The 21891-nt window shown below is 39.0% G+C and overlaps 1 protein-coding gene across 1 annotated transcript in view; it reads right to left on the bottom strand.

Annotated features, from left to right (window-relative positions):
• Positions 1–1419: 1419 nt before the first annotated feature.
• The window catches only part of LOC142853419 (transmembrane protein 45A-like), a 51410-nt gene continuing 30938 nt past the window's right edge, over positions 1420–21891 (bottom strand). Inside the window, exons 3-7 of the mRNA XM_075978784.1 lie at positions 10236–10428; positions 8618–8824; positions 5808–5992; positions 3065–3210; positions 1420–1513 (exon numbers count right to left, since the gene is read on the bottom strand). Coding sequence (XP_075834899.1) covers positions 1420–1513; positions 3065–3210; positions 5808–5992; positions 8618–8824; positions 10236–10428 — 825 coding nt within the window. The remainder of the gene's footprint in view (positions 1514–3064; positions 3211–5807; positions 5993–8617; positions 8825–10235; positions 10429–21891) is intronic.

The following is a 21891-nucleotide window of genomic DNA, read 5'->3' as shown; positions in this document are numbered from 1 at the left end:
CCTCCTCAAAGGAACTTCAACAGTCAACAGGTTCAACTGATCTGATGAACATGCAGTTGTATTTCTCAGAGGATTGCCCTTCTACAACACTAGACACATAGACAGGTCTGCTCTTTCATGAGGACTACAGTGTATTTGCACTGAACAATTTTCAAATCTATTCTAAATCTGATTTATGCTACTTATTCCTACATGTCTGCCCAGGATGAGACATAGAATTCTTGCTTCAAGATACTGTAGATGACAGCTTACTAATAACATTGCTACTTAGATGTGCAAAGTCATAGAATCTTGTACAGAGAGTCTGGTATTAGATGATAGGTTTTTCATGTGTTAATCCTTCACCTGCTTTAACAGGGTGACTTTGGTGGCTTTCAATGAGGTGTTAGGTTTCTCTTCTCAAAGATACTACCACAATTCTCCATTCCTAGTCTCGTGGCTTTGTAACTATACACCCTGGGGAACATCCCTTTTATCCTTTGAAAAGTTCAGGATGACCTTTGGTTATCCTTTTCCTTTCAGAGAACTAAAGCAACTGGGCACAAAAAGTTTCTGCAGTTTCCTCTTCAGCTTCTGCATCATGGAGCATGCTTTCACTTATTCCTCATTGCAGCAGCAGGATAAATATAATCTAGTACTTAGTAGATTTCAGTAGCAGCAATATTACAAAACTCATACGTATGTATCAGATAAATTAAACAAATACTTGTCATTATGGGGGCATAGAACATCAGAAAAATCACTCTACATGATACAGAAAATGAACCTTTCACAAATTATGCTACAAGCTAAGACTAAAACATGTAAACACAAATGCTTTAACAAACTTGGAACATCCGCTAAAAAGTCATCCTCAGCTAGGTATCCTTCAGAAAAAAAGTTAAGAATCTGTCAACTCCAGAAACTGTTGTCATCTCCAAGGGGATTAGTTTCGCCCAGAGTCAGATATGAGTGACTATAGCCCAGTGAGTTATCTCAAATTCCATGTTCTGGTAACAATTTCATAATCTTTTAGCGTAACAGAACAAAGTAAACCATATTCAAAACACTTTTCAAATCATTGGTAGAAACATCATGTAGGCAGGTTACAGAAAAGGGGGACCTCAACTATAAGCCTCCGATGCTCTTTTGACATTTTGATAGGTTTCTGCTGGGTAGAAACTAAGGATCCATTTGTACATTCTGAAGGATTTACTTACAACCACAAAGATGTTAGGTCACATACAGAGGTAGGTAAAAAAAAAACTGCTATTAAATTGGCTGAAGATGGCCCATGATAATTTGTCTGTGAATTGGCAAAATTACAGGCTTTGTGTTCAGAGCTTCTTTCCATACCGTCCACTAAACAAAGCCAAGAGCAAAGATAATGGAAAATATAAAAGGGTTTGTTTAGAGACACTAGATGGCACTCTAAAAATATCACATTTCATCTTCTGATTCTTCTTGCTGTTCAAGATTTTTCAGAAGTTGAGTTTCTGAGGTGCAGAGCTTGCTAAGTCTCCACTTCACCAACCTGAAGGGGGAAAAAACCATCTCTGGTTAGGTGAAATCTAAAAGTAAACCTAAAGGCAATGTAAATCTCCAGTAAAACAAACTCCAGATTAATTGTATAGCTGGGATACAACCCTAAAAAGAAAATAATTTCTATTTAGCTTTGAGTTGTTGAAAAGCTATGTGGATTAAAGTAAGATACAAGTAAGCAGATAAAATATGGGTTTTTTAATTGATCACATCAGAGCATAACTTTGATTATTTCTAAAACAAACCAGAGAATCTATAATCTGTGGCAAGCCCAGATGAATCTGACATCAGTGGAGTTTCTACATTAAGACCGACCAACATGTATTTTACAAGAAGATGGCTTTTTCTCCAAATAATGTACATGGGGCCATTGCCTTCCATATAGCTGTTAGGCCAAGTTAACTAAACCCCACGTCAAATTTAAGCAGGATTTCAGCTCTTCCTTGGAACTTCAAAAAAGTGCTTCTGTAAGCAGGGAGCTGGCCATTCAACTACAGGTTCAGAGAGGAGACAAGCTCCTCTACAGTAGATGGCCAACCCTGGAATCCATGGCCACATGAACCAACAATTAGAGTCAGTGGGTGTTTTTTTTTCTAAACAAGAGGACGTGGAGTTGGGAGAGGGTAGTATCTGAAGAGGTTTCTAAAGACTTGGGTGGGGAAAATGGGGGTAGCTATGATCAAAATGCATTATATATACATGTAAAATTCTCAAAGAATAAACCTGTTTTTTAAAGTACACAGATGTACCCTCCAACCTATGCCTGTTTTAGTACAAACAAAGATGGAGGCCTGGAGGAAGTGATGTTTACAGTTACCAACTCTAGAAGGTCTAAAGCTTCTTAGCCGCCAAAGCTGAGCGAGCGCTCTACTTCTGTAATGTGAGAAGTATTTATGTGAAATATGCAGTTTTTTCCTATATATGATTGCCATAAGGTCATTGTATGCTGTGTCCACACAAGTAGAACAAAATTCCCATAAATTGTGAGATGTATGCAAATGAACCTGGTAAGTGGAATTACCAAAATCGTTCTCACTTTATGAGAAACTTCTCTAACCACCTACATGTTGAGTTTAACTTTTTGCCTTCCATCTTCTGATGAAGTTTGGACCTGTCCCAAACAGATTCCTACCAGAAGGACGGACAGGGAAATGAGGCTTTAGGAGATGAACATACTTTTCACTTAAACATTTAAGATGGAAGACCTCCTATTTCTTCTCCCTCTCCGAGACAAATACTTGGTGGGCTTTTTTCCGTCAGAGAGAACTATTCTAGGGCATTTTCAAATCTCCTACCAGGCAGGCTCAGGTGAATGTCCTACAGGATGATGCGTGTGTCAGAGACATATCACAAACAGCTAGTCCAAGTCTTAATCATTTACTGTTTTGCTGGCAATTTCTGCGTTTCTAGATAGTTTTCTCCTCTACTACTTTGTCTTGTAAGACAGTAATAAAAGAAATTAATTCATGAAAATGATTTGAGTTTTAAGATTAACTCAGTGAGTCTGATAATCATATTTGATGAATGAAAGTGATTAACTTACCAGGTAACAAGAGCATAATTAATTCCAATGATGACATAGGTCAACGCATAATACAAACAAAAGCATACAGTGAAAAACAGAACGTTGCTATGATCAGACAGGTCCCATGCATGGTCTTTATTTCTGGGAAACAGGACAAAAGCAACCTGTGTTTCAAAGAAATGACACATAAAATAATCAGGCACATTATCGAAAACATTTATTCAGAGTACTGATAACTATATGATTGCCAACGTCAGAGATAGCACATATAAATCACCATATTTTCCTACCTATTTTGATAACATAGACATTATTTACCTAGTTGTCTTTTTAAACTATCTCAAAAGAGTGTTAACCCCTAAATTTGCCATCCTTATTAATTCCCTCACTAGTTCCAGTTCCAAGGCTCAGGGAACATCTCAGAAGAGGAGGCAGAAGGAATCTAAGAGCCAGAGGATAGGGAGGAGTGCTGTAAGATGCTGTCTTCTGAATATGACATGGCTGTCCCACTCATGAACTCCCGAAAGATGGGGTGATTTGTCCAAAACCAGCCACAGAATCAAGCCCAGCAAAGTTTTGGTATATGGGAGAAGTGTTCTCCAGGCCCTAACTTTTACCAAGGAGCTACTGAGAGTTGGTAGCTATTGGAGAAGAATCATGCTCCTTAGAGGGTGTGGCCAATGCTAGATTCCCCATGATGCAGGGGATGATTCCATGCCTATGCATGTATGGGGAGCACTAATTGAACTCAGTAAGTTTTCAAAAAAGAGATGATATGAAGTTGGAGAGAGAAGGGCTGGAGAGGGATTCAGGAAATAAGAGGGATAAAATGAGATAATGATATAAATATATGATGAATTATATGGTCACAGTTCATTGTGTACTATGATGAATTCTATGATCATAATTTATTGTGGACATAAATGAAATTCTCATGAATGAAGAAAGTTTTTTAAATATGCAAATGGTCCATAAACAAATGGAAGAGGAACAATATCATTAGAGAAAGGTAAATCAAAATGGCAGTAACATATTACTTGCTGCTCACTAGAAGGGCAATCGTAATAGTAAATATAAAATACAAATGTTGGTGAGAATACAGAGGAATTGGAATCCTTAACCCTGTTATGATAAAAATTAAACTGTTATGATGAAAAAGACTGACAGTTTCTCAGAACTCATGTGAAATGCAAATGCTTGAAGTAGCCTCATCAACCCAAATATCTGCTTTCTGGTGACTAGAAATCACTAGACCGCCCTATTTGAGCAACATACTGCTTCCACTCCAAAGAGTCTTTACATCTCTAAGTATAATTTATCAGACATCATAAAATATGCAATCATTGATTGGAATTCTGATTTCAACATAATAGCGAGGTTAGAGAGTTGACATCGTCAAATGGAAAGAGACTGTGGGTTGAGATCAAACAAATCCAGACTTAAGTCCTCGTTCAGGTTTTTTGTTTGTTGGTCGGTAGCCTGTGAAACACAATGTAAACCCTAGAGCAGTGGTTCTCAACCTGTAGGTCATGACCCCTTTGGAATCAAGCAACCATTTCACAGGGGTCACCTAAGACCATCCTGTATATCAGATATTTACATTATGATTCATAACACTAGCAAAATTACAGTTGTAAGGTAGCAATGAAATAATTTTGTGGTTGGGGGTCACCACATGAGGAACTGTATTAGAGGGTTGCAGGCAGAATTGGGAAGGTTGAGAGCAACTGCCCTAGAGACAGTAGAAATCTGAGGTAGAGATAAGAGATTCCTTGACTTTCCCCTTAGTCTAATGGCCAAAGTCTCAGTCTGGTATAGATTTTATTCAAAACAGAAAGATGCATCCATCCTTGCTTTCATCTTTAGTATGTAACCATTTTCCAGGCCCCACATCTATCAATGGAATTGGCAAAGGAGAAAGGTGAAGATGTTTGTTTTGGTGAGTGTGCATATATGTCAAACATAATCACCTCTTGGTCTATACCCATCCAGGATTCCTGCTTGAATTTCCATAATATCCTGTATGTGATGGCACTTTCTCCACTAACATGGATGCCTGCCTGTTAAGCTAAATTTATATGGAAATAATTAGCAGAGAATTGACTAGTTTCATGATTGTATGAGCCTTGCAAAATAATTTAATCTTATTGAGTATTCCTATTGATAAGTTAGAGATGGTAAGACTTAACTGTTACATTATCATAAACAGAATGAAGTTCAATGTCCATAAAAATCCAATAAAAGATAGACATGGCATACACCTATAACCACAACACTAGGGATGCTGAAGCCTTGAATTCTAGGATTCTGAGTTCAAGGCTAACCTAGGATACCTAGTGAGACGCTCTCTCAAAAGAATATTTTTTCAGTACAGTGGCAAATACACACTTGTTTCTCAATAAATAACAGGTTCCTCCTTTGTCTATTTGACATACATTTCTGGAGCTTACTACTGAGAAAGCTATAAGCTGTCTTATTATCAAGAACTGACAATAACTAATATCATCTACTCAGTGTTTCTACATAATGGATAACCAGATGTCTGATAACAAGCACATTCTACTTCCTGCTCAGCTGCTCTACCAGTGTTCCTACTGGAACCTCAGGTCACCTAAAGACATTACCTCTTAAAGGCCAACAGTTTCACTACAGACATCAAGTCATAGGAAAGTGTCTGAACTCCATAAGAAACTATGCCATCAAATAAGGAGAGAAACCATGGGTCAAAACAAAATAGAGCCAGTTGGAGGTTTTAACTCACCTGAAAGAACCACATCCCATGCAGCATGACAAAGCTCGACCTCAGGAGTGCCAGAACTACATTGTTCTTTGTGAATAATTCTATAAAGGCAACCAGACCTGCCAAAAATATAGCGAAGCTCAACAGTTGGTGCCCAAAGGTGTCCACCAAGGTCCGGCCATGTGTGTGATTGTGGAAAATAAAAGCTAATGGGATAGAAAAAAATTTTAATAAAAACCAAAGACAACCAAGTCATCACTTTTCAGCCTTCTTCCCTCTCTAGCCAACCTATACAACTGATAGTAAGATGAGATCCCCACAGAGCCTCAGGGCAAGGCAGCTTGCACTTCCTTCCTGGTAAAGCGGAATCGTGGAAATTTAACCCTCCTTTTGCTTCTCCAATCTGTCTTTTCTCCTCTACCATGAAACTGTCAGCTAACTGCATTTAAAGGCATTAATATGCAGGCTGAGGAATAATAAACATGACAGGGCAGGGAGCACATGAATACACAGATGAAGAGCTGGAGCCAAAAAGCCTTGCCTTGAGGATTTCAGTGCCCTGAAAAAAGTAGACACACCCAGAATTCACACCTTGAGAGGTAGGGCAGCATTATCTTCAAGTAGCATCTGACTACAGTGCTTCATTACATAAGCATATTCCAATTTCACCTTGATAGTTTTCATTAAGATAAAAGAAAAGAATGTTCATTAAAAAGATGAGAACCAGGCTATTAGTTATAGTGATTCTTTTTTGTCTTTTTTGGCCCTTGTCCCTGAAACACAACAGATAAGAAATTCTTTCTTCACATGGAAGGAAAGGAACAGTTGCCTCCCAACCACTGGGAGCTTTCAGGGCTACATAACTAGTCTACCTTTTCATGAGCATAATAAATGAAGAAAAAAAACATTAAAGACCTTTAAAGACCTTTTCCTCACCCACCTCAGCAATCTTAGGGAAAACAAATGAAGAAAACATATGATTTATTTTTAATTAACTTCTCAAACTTAGATCTTCCATTACTAATGTGGTGGAAATCTGCAGACTCAACTTCACACACACTGACAAAGTTTTACTGTGTCAGTAATTTAAAAGCTAGGTGGCATTGTCCGCTATGTTCAGTGAGTCCGGTTTTATCCCAGGCTTTTTCAGACCCAGGCCAGCTGGCCTTGGTGAGTTCCCAATAGAACATCCCCATTGTCTCAATGTGTGGGTGCACCCCTCGCGGTCCTGAGTTCCTTGCTCGTGCTCTCTCTCCATCTGCTCCTGATTTGGACCTTGAGATTTCTGTCCTGTGCTCCAATGTGGGTCTCTGTCTCTGTCTCCTTTCATGGCCTGATGAAGGTTAATATTCAAGAACAATGGCAATGGGTTTTTGATCCTACTGCACATACTGGCTTTGTGGGAGCCTAGGCAGTTTGGATGCTCACCTTACTAGACCTGGATGGAGGTGGGTGGTCCTTGGACTTCCCACAGGGCAGGGAACACTGATTGCTCTTTGGGCTGACGAGGGAGGGGGACTTGATTGAGGGAGGGGGAGGGAAATGGGAGGCGGTGGCGGGGAAGAGACAGAAATCTTTAATTAATAAATAAATTTTAAAAAAATTCAAGGAAAAAAACTAAAAAAAAAAGCTAGGTGGCAGGTGGCAGAATCTATTTTGCTGCTAACATCTAGCTATCCCAGTTGAAGATTCATGCTTCCATTACTTTCTGCGTTTAATTTTCTTTGTTAAAAGTATAAAGAAGATAGCTTCTAAGAAAACAAAGAAAGAAGATGATTCTTCAAGGTAGGTGTGAAACATGAACAAATCAGAAATGGTTGTGACTGCTCAATCTTGCAGAATGAGTTTGTAGAGATGAAAAATCCTTTAATGCGAGATTCCCCTCTATATGCTGTGAATACCATTGGTTAATTTAAAAAAAACTGTCTTAGGCCCGTGATAAGGTAGAGTTGATCTGGGTGGGGAAAACTAAACTGAATGCTGAAAGAAAGGAGGTGGAGTCAGAGAGAAGCCATGTGGCCCCGATGGAGCTGGACAGAACTTTACCCAGTAAGCCTCAGTCTCATGGCGATACACAGATTACTAGAAGTGGGTTAAATTAAGATGTAAGAGTTAGCCAATAAGAAGTTAGAGCTAATGGGCTAAACAGTGATTTAATTAATACAGTTTCTGTGTGGGTATTTCAGGTCTGAGCTGCCAGGTGGCTAGAAAACAAACAAGTGGCTGCTCATACAACAATCCTTGGCATCCTATAGAGCACAGCCAAGTATCTGAGTATGGCCCAAATACTTTGCCCTGCCAATCAGGACTGTACTAAGAAAGCAAAGATATTTTATTATACAGGGATATCCAGATGTTTACAATGTGGGATCCTCTCTGCATATTGTGAATATGTTTTATTGCCATTGGTTAATAAAGAAGCCAAATCTAGGTGGGAAAAGTAAACTGAATGCTGGGAGAAAGAAGGCAAAGTAAGGAGAAGCCACGTAGCTTCCCACAGGGGACAAAAGCCTCCACTGGAGCCCACCGGAACCCCCTGCCGGTAAGCTACAATCACATGGCAATACACAGATTAATGGAAATGGGTTTATTTAAAATATAAGGGTTAGCCAGAAATATGCTTAAGCTATTGGCCAAACAAATATTGCAGTTAATACAGGTTTCTGTGTGATTATTTGGGGCCTGGGCAGCCAGGAACGAACAAACAAGCAGCCTATGTCAACATTTACTATAAGAGACAAATACAGCAGAGAGAGAGAGACAGAGAGGGAGAGAGGGAGGGAGGGAAGAAGGGAGGGAGGGAGATGGAAACACTACTCCTCCATACTTACCATCCACAAAGCAGGCATTTGCTAACATTAACTTGACCAAAGAGACTGGAAGTGAACGAATGATGAAACATAAGATCTTGGTCCCACCTAGCAATGCAAAGAAGACATACATGGCAAGATGATGCCAGTGCAGGATTAGGACCAACTGGGATTCTTTATCTGAGAGCTGATTTCGCTTTCCAAGCACAAGGTATAGACCAATTATTCCTGTAGAAAATCACACCACAGTTTTAGCAACACTCTACTTGATTTTACCTAGCACACACATGCAAGAGGATACGAGCATTGCTTATTTCAATCTACTATGTCCTCTTATAACATTGCTTGAGAGAGAGAGAGAGAGAGAGAGAGAGAGAGAGAGAGAGAGAGTAGTGGGGTATAGTGGTACGTGCCTTTAATCCCAGCACTGGAAAGGAATATAAAACGGAGGAGACAGGTCTCAGCTCAGCCTCATTCTGGGGATTCGTGGAGGCAGTATTACCATTTTGGTCTGAGGTAAGAGCCAGTGGCTGGTTGCTTTGCTTTTCTGATCTTCAGGTTGAACCCCAGTCTCTGTCTCTGGGTTTTTATTATTTGTGCTACACTGGGCAGTTCCCTCACAGCTTTGTGGTGACACTTTAGACTTCATTAGAGCTTCAAGTACTGATTTTAGTCCCAACCAATGTTGATGATTTTGGTTCAAGTGTCTATTTCCAACCTAACGTCCAAGGTTTATGAGACTGTGTTATAGAGGCTAACTGTTCATTTCCTAACTACCTGATCTTTGGATTGCCACTAGGTAAAGGACTGGCCTTGGTTTCAAAACAAAATTTCTTAAGTTCAAAACAAAAATTCTTAAGATCCAGTTTCTTCCAGCAAAGGATAAGCAAGAAGCCCCAATCGATGTAGAATGTGGTATTGTCACTTATAGAAGTACTTGAATTTTCAGAGATGTCAGCTCGCTTACTAACATATATAAGTTTGCAGAAAAGTTCCCTTTGGAAACAATTAGTGTGAGTCATATCCAAAACCTCTTTCCATGAAGAAAGCACAAAAAAAAACCCCAAGGAGTCTTATCTTTTATATAGGCTACAATGAAACTAAAGGTAGACCATTTTTATAGGATTTTCTAAAGCAATGGAAAGGTTTCATAAATTATTGGACTAACTACTCTCTTTAATTCAGGACATTAGAGGAAAAGGGAGAGATCATGAAGCAGGCTTTCCTTGGCCATGGCCCCTCTCCATAACCTTTCAGCAATGTTGATTATTTTGCATCATTTGAAATGATTTCTAATAGCGTTTATTCTTGCAGAGATCAGAAAAAATGATAAGTAATAATTGCAGAGGATCTAATCAGTTCCACAAAAGAAATTCACCATGATAGAGTAGGTAAATTAAATACTACAATTAATTTATTAAGAAATGGACCTTTGTATAAGCCTGAAATACCACATTGCTAACAAATAATATCATAGAGAAATTGTAATAGAACATTTAATAAGTATTTTTGAATAAGATATTCTGCTCTGGAATTTCTTGATTTTGTTTTTTTAAAAAAGGGAAGGAAGAAAGAAAGAAAATTTCTATGCATATAAAAACACCAAACTAAGAAAATACAACACAGTAAGTCAATTCACCTACTAATACCACGCCAGTAATCACAATTCCTTCCACAATTTCTGCTCGAAAGAAGAATTCCTTGGTAATAAGGGAGGAAGACCTCTTTTGCTGTCGACAAACATGCTCCAGAATGTGCTTTATACTCCACCAAAGACTTATGACAAAGAAAAGTGTTCCAGGAAGGGCATGACCTGGAAAATCCCCCATGACCTACAAAGAAAAGAATATAAAGATGATAGATATTTCATTTCTGGAACATCATCAAATTATTTCTCACTGTCAAACAGCAGACTAGCTTCTGATAGTTATTAGCACATAGTAGATCATATTATAGTATCAACTATGCCGGTAACATTAAAATTCACTTTGACACTTGATAGTGAACATTATAGGAGATGTTTTCAATGGCATCTCTAGTCCAGCTTTCACAGCATACCCATGAATAAGGGATTGATATTCCATTTTCAATTGAGGTATGAGTTTACAGGAGCTAAATGACTTCCCCAGATCTCACAACTACTAAGCAAACTTTTGTTGGTTTTTAACAGAACGCTAAAGACAGTTTCTTAGAAAGACAGTATGTACTTTATCAACCTCTTCTTCTTTAAGTATAAATGATATGAAACCTTGACCTGATCATTTAGAATTTGTAATGATGTGAAGTTGCCTATGAATTTTTTCCCACATATGTGGTTTCAGAGAACCAAGGATCAAGTGTGAGAGAGACTTTTAACACTCATCCAACATTTGTGTGTTCTTCCATATGCCTTCTCAGCCTCTCATGTGGATGGGTGGAAACTGTGGTTTTAGTTCTCGCTAGCTGACTGAGCAAGAAATTGGCACATATCACATCTAGGTTGAGTCACTGATATCTACATGATTCCTCAGTTCTTCAGTGCTCTCTCCTACAGTTCTCTCTTCTGCATTGGCATACCCTCTCTCCTAGAGTTCTCTCTTCGGTATTGGCATACCCTCTCTCCTAGAGTTCTCTCTTCTGTATTGGCATACCTTCTCTCCTAGAGTTCTCTCTTCGGTATTGGCATACCCTCTCTCCTACAGTTCCCTCTTCTGTATTGGCATACCCTGACTGCAACACAGAAGACTGTCACTGGTCAGTGCTATAGAAAAGACGGTCTTGCCCAGTGTGATTTTATTTTTATTTGTGGCCACCCTTTGTTCAAATATATTGTGCCTTCAACAGAATGAGGATGACACAGTCTAGAATCATTCTATGGGTCTAATGCTAGATAAGCACTAAACACAATTATGAAAGGGGATTTCAGGATATTCTCTGATTGGAAAACTAGGATCCCCCAGTTCAGGACAGTGCCCTCTGGGTTACTCCTCTATGATCTGAAGGGAAGCTCTGGGAGAAACTGGGAAACTGACCCAAGCATTGTCAGTATCGTATTTCCAATGAAGACATTATATATATATATATATATATATATATATATATATATATATATATATTAAACAACATATATATTGTTTTTCCTACAATAACTGTAATATAACTTGAAATCTGGTACAGTAGTCCCTGGAGTGCTGTTATTTCTGTTTAAGATTGGTTTAACTCTCTAGAGTATTTTGTGATTCTGTGTGAATTTTAAGTTTTTTTCTAATTCTGTGAAGAATGTCATGGTGATTTTGTTTTGTAGTTGAATCTATAAATTGTTTTTTGCACATTGGCATTTTCCACAATATTACTTCTACCAATCCTTGAGCATGGTGATTCTTTCTGTCTTCTAGTGTGTTCCTCAGCCTCTTTATTCAGAGGTTTAAAGTTTTCTTGTACCTGTCCTTCACCTCCTTGGTTAGGCTTATTCCAAGAAGTTAGGGGCCATTCCCACTGGAGGAGTATTTAAGACAAAAACTTGCTTCAATAAACAAGACCTTGACAATAATTTTGCTTGGTCTCCGTTTCTCTCTCTCTCACCCATGTTCTTTCAGGTAGAGCCTCTTCAGGACTCTAGAATAACTAAACCTGCTGGGCGGGTCACCAAGATATGCTATTGTCTTTGATGCTACTGAGAATGGGAGTGTTTCCAGAATCTCATTTTCAGTGTGCTTGTTATTAGATATTTGTTATTTAAGGTGGCTTTCAATCTATTGACTGTTTTCAGCATATGGTTACCAAAACACACACTCTTTCTCCTAGGTCAGGGACATGGGAGAGTATATAATCATAGATGAGAGTTATGCTTTTTATTTTGCTTTTTCAAGATAGTGTTTCTCTGTGTTACAGTCCTGGCTGCCAATCTGTAGACAGTGTGGCCTTGAACATACAGAGATCTTTCTGCCTCTGCCCCACAAGTATTGGAATTAAAGGCTGCACCACCACTTCCCTAGAGATATGTTTTTAAAACAGGTTGAAAAAGATGATTACATGGGAAGTGCAAGTCAAGGAAATTTTATTACATTGTTTTCTTTGAAGTATGTTAAATCTAAACAGGCTTAATATACAGCAGGATTAAAGACTGAGGACATAACTTTAAATGATCTCAAAGCACTTTGTTAAGTTGGCAGAAATTCAATCTCCTTGGAGATAAAAGGTATTTTCAAAAAATATATTACTGTTCATCTGGGTCATTCTCATTGGAAAGCATTTCTCTAGGATGGTGTATTTGAGAGAAGACATGGTATCTTGGTCTTTCATGTTATTTGTCGTTTTGTGATGAGACCTGGGCTCATGGACTTCTTTCATTGGTTGTATGTCTCATTTGAGATTCTAGGATGCCTCTATTGAGAAGAAATTTGTTTTTGCTTATCTTGTTGCCCAAGCTTAACTAATTTCACAGGAGGAGTTTGTAGGTCAATCCTTCAGATACTTTGTTTACTTTGGAATGGAGGAATGGGGTTGATTCCAATCCGGTAGTAAGCCAGAGACATGTGAATGAGACAAAGAATTGGATCCTATTGGGCTGAGGTACATATTTTGCCTTGTGGTGTGGGGATGACATGGGTGGGCCAGCTTACAAGGTGTTCAAACGCTAGGCCTTTGGGTTGTGGATAGTGTGGGCAGGTTTGGTTCCAGGGATTCACCAGGCTAGGTAGGTGCACAAATGTGCATCCTGGCTAGGTCTGGAAGTTGGCTATCTATCAGGTATGTTAGTGTTTGGGGCCTCACTGAACTGGGTTGGTGCATAGGATATATGACTGGGCTTATCCCTGGAGGCTGGGAGATCTGAGAGTGAGACTTATACTGAGGTGGTCCACAGGGCATGTGATCTGAGGTTGGTTTGGAAATGGGGAAAGTAAAGGCATATTAGGGTCCAGGAAGCTCACCAGACTGGACCAGAGGACAGGCTATGCAACTTGGTTAGGCCTGGAATTTAGATATGGCACAGTCACAGTAGCAGGCTATGATAGTGGTTGTTTTTAATGAGCTCCTCGAGGGATCCTAATGGGATAAATGTCTTTTAAGACCAGACAACACAGTTCTTCTGCTGCTATAGTAATCTGGAATCCAAGAGTCTAAACTAGAATGTTTCTTCTATTCTTGTTATCTTTCACCCCATATTGACAATTTTAATATATATACATATATGGTTAGACAAGGTAAGAACACACTCAACACCACAAAGAGCAACATGACACCAACAAAAACAAGTGGCCTATAATAGCAAGACATGAATGCCCAAATATGGATAAAGCAGAAGAAAATGATCTAAAGAATGACCTTAGGAGAATGTTTGAGGCCATTGAAGAGGAAATGAAAAATTCCCTCAAAGAAATGGAGAAAGAGACAAACAAAAAATTGGAAGAAATCAACAAATCCCTTCGATAAAACCAAGAAAAAGTAACCAAACAGATGAAGAAAACTATTCAAGACTTGAAAAACATAATAGATATAATAAAGAAAACAAAAACTGAGGTAAATTATGAGAAAACAGTCAGGAACCACAAATGCAAACATAAACTGCATAAAAAGTTGAGAGTCTCTCTCAAGTGCTGAAGATACAATAGAGGAAATAGACTCATTGGTCAAAAAAAACATTAAATCTAATAAGATTAACACAAAATATCCAGGACATATGGGACACCTTAAAAAGACCAAACCTAAGAATAATAAAGATAGGCCTGGAGGGATGGTTCAGCCATTAAAGACTAGGCTCATAACCAAAAATGTAAGAGTTTGTTTCCCAGCACCCATGTCTGTCCCTTCAGGTATGTAAAAAAAATAATAATTAAAAAAATAAAAATTAAACAAGAATAATAAGGATAGAAGAAGGAGAAGTACACTTAAAAGCACAGAAAATGTATTCAACAAAATCGTAGAAGAAAACTTTCCCAACCAAAAGAAAGATACACACACACACACACACACACACACACACACACACACACATATATATATATATATGTATGTATATACACACACAAGAAGCTTACAGAACACCAAATAGACTGAACCAAAAAGTGTCCCCTCATCACTTAATAATCAAAACGCTAAACATACAGAATAAAGAGAGAATATAAAGAACTGCAAAGAAATATAAAGAAAAGGGCCAAGTTACATATAAAGGCAGACCTATCGGAATTATACCTGACTTCTCAATGGAAACAATGAAAGACAGAAGGTCCTGGTTAAGCATTATGCAGACATTAAGAGACCAAGGATGCCAACCCAGAATAATATACACAGCAAAACTGTCAATCACCATAGATGGATAAAACAAGATATTCTATGACAGAACCAGATTTAACCAATACCTAGCCAAAAATCTCAGCCCTATACAAAGTACTAGAAGAAAAGTTCCAACCCAAGGAAGTTAGGTACATCCACAAAAGCACAGACAATAGCTGATCTCACAGCAGCAAATCCCAAAGAAGGGAAAAACACATACAATAACACCACCAACAATGAAAACTAAAATGACAGGCACTAGCAATCACTGGTCATTAATATCCCTTAATATAAATGGACTCAACTCACCTATGAAAAGACACAGGCTAACAGATTGGATAAAAAGACAGAATCCATCCTTCTGCTGCATACAATAAACACACCTCAACCTCAAACCTCAAAGTAAAGAGTTGGGAAATTTTTTCCAATCAAATGGACCTAAGAAACAAGCTGGTATAGCTATCCTAATATCTAACAAAATAGACTTCAAAGTAAAATGAATCAAAAGAGACAAAGAAGGACATTTCATATTAGTCACAAGAAAAAACCCATCAAGAGGAAATCTTAATACTGAACATCTAAGCCCCAAATACAAGGGCACCCTCATATGTAAAAGAAATACCACTAAAGCTTAAATCATGCATTAAACCCCACACATTAATAGTGGGAGACTTCAACACCATACTTTCACCACTGTACAGGTCTATCAGACAGAAAATAAACAGAGAAATAAGGGAACTAACAGATGTTACAAATCAAACGGTCTTGACAGAAATCTATAGAGCATGCCATAGAACCGTCTCAAAAACTGATCACATAATAGGTAACAAAGCAAACCTCCACAGATACAAAAAAATAGAATAACTCCATGTATCATATCAGATTACCATGGCTTAATATTAGAATTCAACAGAAACACTAATTTCAGAAAGCCCACAAACTTACGGAAATTAAACAATGCTCACTTGAATCATCTATGGGTAAGGGAAGAAATAAAGGAAGAAATCAAAGACTTCCTAAAATTCAATGAAAATGACCACACAACATACTGAAATTTATGGGACACAATGAAAGCAGGGTTAAGAGGAAAATTCATACCATTAAATGTGTACAGAAAGAAGTTGGAAAAATCCCACACTAGTGAGTTAACAGAATACCTGAAAACTCTAGAACAAAAAGAAGTAGGCTCACCCAGAAGAACTAGACAGCAGGAAATAATCAAATTGAGAGATGAAAACATCCTGGTATTGGCATAAAAACATACAGGAGAAAAAATGGTATTGAATCAAAGACACAGTTATCAATTCACACACCTACAAACACCTAATTTTTGACAAAGAAGCAAAAAATATAAAATGGAAAAAAGAAAGCATATTCAACAGATGGTGCTGCATCACTGGGTATCAACATGTAGATGAATGAAAATAGATCCATATCTATTGCCATGCACAAAACTCAAGTCCAGAGGGATCAAAGAATTCAACATAAAACCAACCACACTGACTCTCACAGATGCGAAAGTGTGAAGTCCACTTGAACATCTCGGCACACGAGACAACTTCCTAAAATAACCCCAGTATCACAGACACTGAGAGAAACAATTAATAAATGGGACCTCCTGAAACTGAGAAGCTTCTGTAAAGAAAGGACATGCTCAACAAGACAAAATGGCAGCCTACAGAATGGGAAAAGATCTTTAACAACCCCCACAATGGACAGAGGACTGATCTCTAAAATATAGAAAGAACTCAAGAAATTGGTCATCAAAAGAACAAATAATCCAATAAAAAAATGTGGTACAGACCTAAACAGAAAGCTCTCAACAGAGGAATCTAAAATGGCTGAAAGACATATAAAGAAATGCTCAACATCCTTAGTCATCGGAGAAATGCAAACCAAAACAACTCTGAGACTGCATCTTTTAACACCTGTAAGAATGGCCAAGACCAAAATCACTGATGACAATTATACTGAAGAGGATGTGGGATAAAGGGAAAACTCTTCCTTTGCTGGTGGGAGTGAAAACTGGTATAGTCACTTTGGATTTCAGTATGAAAATTTCTAAGAAAATTAGAAAACAACCTTCCTCAAGACCCAGCAATACCACTTTTGTGTATATACCCAAAGGATGCTCAATCATACCATAGGGACATGTGTTCACTATATAAATAGCGCATTGTTTGTAATAGCCAGAACCTGGAAACAACCTAAATGCCCCTCAACGGAAGAATGGGTAAGGAAAATGTGGTACATTTACAAAATGGAGTACTACATAGCAGAAAAAATAATGACATCTTGAAATTTGCAGGCAAACTGATGAATTTAGAAAACATATTGAGTGAGGTAACCCAGACCCAGAAAGACAAATATCATATTACTCACTCATAAGTGGCTTTTAGACATAAAGCAAAAAAAAAAGTAGCCTACAATTCACAATCCAATCCCAGAGAACCTAGACCACAATGAAGACCGTTAAGAGAGACATACATAGACCTAATGTACATGGGAAGTAGAAAAAGACAAGGTCTCCTGAGTAAATTGGGAGCATGGGACCATGGGAAAGGGCAGGAGTGGAGGGGAGAGAAAGGGAGGAGAGTGGAGAAAAATATATAGCTCAATAAAAACAATTTTTAAAAAAAAGTGCAAATGAAAACTAATTCATCTCAGCGCTGTCGGAATGAATAAGACCAAGAAAACAACAGAACACAAATGCTGGAGGGGAGGTGGGAAAGGAGAACCTATATCCACTGTTGGTGGAATTACAAACTGCCACAGCTGCTCTGGAAATCCATGTACAGAATTCTCAAAAGGCTGAAATTAAATCTACCATATGATCCAGCTAGACCACTTCTTGGCATGTGTCCAAAAGACTCAACATCCTGCTCCACAGATACTTGTTCAACTTTGTTTGTTGGGCCTCTATTCACAACAGTTGAGGAGTGGAAACAACCTAAGTATCATTCAGCTGAAGCCTGGACAATGAAAATGTGCCATGTACACACAATGGAATAGTGTTAAACTGTAACAAAATGATAGACTGTAAGCTGGGCAGTGGTGGTGCACACCTTTAATGCACTTGGGAGGCAGTGCCAGGCAAACTCCGAGTTTGAGACCAGTCTGGTCTACAGAGTGAGCTCCAGAACAGGTTCCAAAGCTACACAGAGAAACCCTGTCTAAAAACAAAACAAAATATATAATTATATTTGCACATAAATGGGACCTGGAAGATATTATAGTGATTGAGGTAACCCAAACCCAGAATTGCAAATGCCATGTATTCTTTTTTTATTTGTGGATCCTAGCTGTGAATCTTGTTACACGAGTATACCAACAGGAGTAATCACAGAAGCATGGTAATTCAGAAGAAACCATGGCGGGGGGAATAAGGGACTCTGAACAGAGGGTATCAGAACAGAGATGCTAAGAAGAGGGAAGAGAACGGGTAAAGGGGGTGAATTTTTCTGGAGATGGAGGAGGAAGAACAATGCTGAGGAAGGAGAGAGGATAAGGAACACTAAGGACGACTGGAATATCCAGAGTGGACATATTACCTTCTGTTGATTTTAAGAAATGTATTTTCATATATGTCTGTGCACATGCCTAAATAAATTAAATGAAGTTATGCCACTTGGGATAATAATGCACCCCTAGAAGCCAGAAGCCATAGACTATCTAACAAGATCTCCAGTACCAGGCATGGGAACTCCCCATTGAGTTGTTGGTCAAGAGAGTCAGAGAGACTTCCCAGAACAGCATAGGCTACTGCCAGTGCCCTTGAAGGGACCACACACTTCAGACACAGGACTTAGAGGAGTAGACTGTAACTGATGTGGAAGCCTCTTCACCAAAGACTAGTTCTCATAGGATTTAACGGTGCCATGCAAGCTGCCAGGGGGGGAATGCACTCATTAATCCTCCCCACCTATAAAATCTACGATCCAAAGCAATGACAAGCATGGCAAGATATCCCCAAAGGTACAGTAGAGGCATGTATATCTTAGGGTAGCCAAAAGCCATGTAATTGGCCTTTATACCCACTAAATAGGAATAAATTCATGTATGGTACTGTGAACCCAGGCAGCCACCAGTGGCTGGTGAGGCCACAGACTCCAAAAGAGCACCTACTGCTTCTTTATTAAAACAGTGTAATTTACACCTGAATTCTAAACCACTGTTCTTCTAGCAACAGAGAAGTGCGGCTCTCACCTCATGGATGAAGCTTCTTTTTGCAGCAGATGCGATAATAACAGAAATCGACAACTGATTGAAGCATAGAGAACCGCCCATGGATGCCAACCATAACTGATTCATCTACAACACAACCCCAACACCTCAGGCTCCTGGAGCATTTGGGGAAACTGTAAGAGCTGAAATGTCCTAGGAGCTAGAGGATCAGAAGGTCTGCCATTAGCTAGTGTTTTCTGTGTATGACACGGAAGGTATGCCCAGAAAATCTTAACGATGTGGTCACCTAAAGCAGACCAGCACAGTGACAACACCTGCTGACTTGCCAAGACAGATGAAGGAAATCTCATGAGGGAATCTCACAAATCCCACCCCTAGATGAAGAGGTACAGGAAATAAATGGCTGCCAAGAGAGGAAGAACCGGTCTTGTCCAGGGAGGAGGCCCCTGATAGGTTTTCCAATGCCAAGTGTGCCGGTAGGGGATCACAGAGGTCTTTGTGCTCACAGGCAAGAACTAGAGCAACCTGGAGTGTTAAGTACATGTTCCTTCAAGGGAATGAGTGCAAAATCTGTTTCCCACTTAGAAAGCTAGAGTTGATATGCCTCTAGCCTGTTGACCCTTTGGCATCCTGTGTGGCTGGAGACTTTCTGACATCTGACCCTTCTCTGGATCCTTCTGGTAAACTTAGTTTTTTTTTCTTGCCAATCTATAGAATCTACCTTTATGGATAGTGTCACATGTACTTTACAAAGACCTTTAATGTAGTGTTTAGCTCACAAATACAAAGAGATTTAGTACGTCTTGTTGTACATGCAGGATTGAGTGAATCAAAGACTAGTTTTCACCAGATTGTTCTGTGTTTAAATATGTCTAAATGGAGCCACCCGGGGTCAGCCTCCCAAAGTTTGCACCAACAATGGCTACTGAGTCATCTTCTGCTGAGGCACCTTCCTGCTTCCCTCAGCTCAGCACTCTGCTGCCTGTGAAAGTCACAAAACCCCTGGACCAGTGCTCAGACCTAAACACATACACAAACGAGTGACACTAAATGTCAATCAAAAGGTTGAATTTATATACATATATATTAATTATATGTAACAATAATAATAATTAAAAACATGGTATTGAATTTTAGAGGCAATGGGGCAGACATAGGAAGAGTTAGAGAAGAGGAAGGGAGAGAAATGATGTAAATATAGTACTCACACATAAAATTCTCAACCAAAAAAGTTAATGTTTAGCATTAATATATACATGTATACACATACACACACATTTCCATATACATCAAGACCACAATCCTCAGAGATTTTGCTTCAGTTAGTTTAGACAGACACAGACATGAACACTGCCAAATCCTTCCAAGGAATCTGTCAAGGAGCTGTCTAGAATAATACTCACATACTAGGGTCCTCTCTTCCTCAGTAACGAATCTAAGGATCAGCAGGCATGATACACATTTTTACACCACAGCAGGGACCTCCCAACATCAGAGATTGTTTCTGCTTCAAACACCCCCAAATCTCTTCAGGGGTTTGCCTCATCCGTCCTCAGACAGAGAAGGAGATGATTGTTGTGTCTAGGGTTCACTGGAGAGCCCGAGAGACACTGAGGGTGACCTACTCTGCTGTGCCTCATTGAGATAGGGGCAGCATGTTTCCCCTGGTGTGAAAAAGGGGGAAAGGTAGCATTGTGAGCAGAGTTATAATTCTCGAGTCCATAAGTAAGAGGAATGGTAAGAAACTGGAAAGTCTGGAACTGCCACTGGAGAGTTCTGGAGTATATTGTAATTTACTACTGATCAAAGTTTAATTCTTGAACAGTGGTTCTCAGTCTGGGAAAAAATATTTTGAGTCATGCACAAAATATCCAGAAGTCAATAAAAAGGATCTATGATATCTAATCTTTGTCCACAGACTAGTAAATCAGGATTTCTAGGTGTGAAACCTAGGACTGACTTTTTTCTCTTCCTTCCTTCCTTCCTTCCTTCCTTCCTTCCTTCCTTCCTTCCTTCCATTCTTCCTTTATCCTTCTTTCTTTCTTTCTTTCTTTCTTCCTTCCTTTCTTTTCCCAATCCAAGTCTTCACAGTTCTAATATTCTTGTGTCTTTTTCCTTGGATAGTTTCATGTAATCCAGGCTTTCCTCAAATCAGGCTTATGTAGCCAATATTGGCCTTGAACCCCTGATCCTCCTGCCTCCACCTCCCAAAGGCTTAGATTATAGGCATGCATCTCCAGCACTTATACTACACCTCTTTTCTAAGTTTAGTTAGTTTTACCAACTGCATCATTAAATGAAGGGAAACAAGATTAGTAGATAACAACTATCTTGGTTTGCTTTCTATTGCTGTGATAAACACCACAACCCAAAGCAAGGTGAGGAGAAAAGCATTTATTTAGCTCATATGTCCTGATCATAGTCTGTTATTGAGGAAGTCTGGGCAGGAACTCAAGATAGGCACCAAAGCAGAGACCAGGGAGGAACATTGCTTCCTGGCTTGCTTCTCAAAGCTTGCTCAGCTCACTTTTTATATAACCCAGGACAACTTGCCCGGTAGTGGCACCATTCCAGGTGGGCTGGGCCCTCCCACATCACTCATTAATTAAGAAAATGTCACACAGAACAGTCTGAGGGAGGCCATTTTCCATTTGAGTTTCCCTCTTCCCACATGACTCTAGCTTGTGCCAACTTGACAGAAAACTAACCAGCACACAACGAGGCTCTTATTGCCATCAGGCCTTACATGTACTAATTAATTTAATCCTTATAATTATTGTCCTTACCTTAAAGATAATGACGCAGGCCTGTGTATTATAGTGATTACCACACATCTCACAACTGTGTTGTGACAAAAC

This window comes from Microtus pennsylvanicus, chromosome 1, assembly GCF_037038515.1.
Source record: "Microtus pennsylvanicus isolate mMicPen1 chromosome 1, mMicPen1.hap1, whole genome shotgun sequence".
NCBI lineage: Eukaryota > Metazoa > Chordata > Mammalia > Rodentia > Cricetidae > Microtus > Microtus pennsylvanicus.
This window is presented reverse-complemented; position numbering and strand designations above follow the sequence as displayed.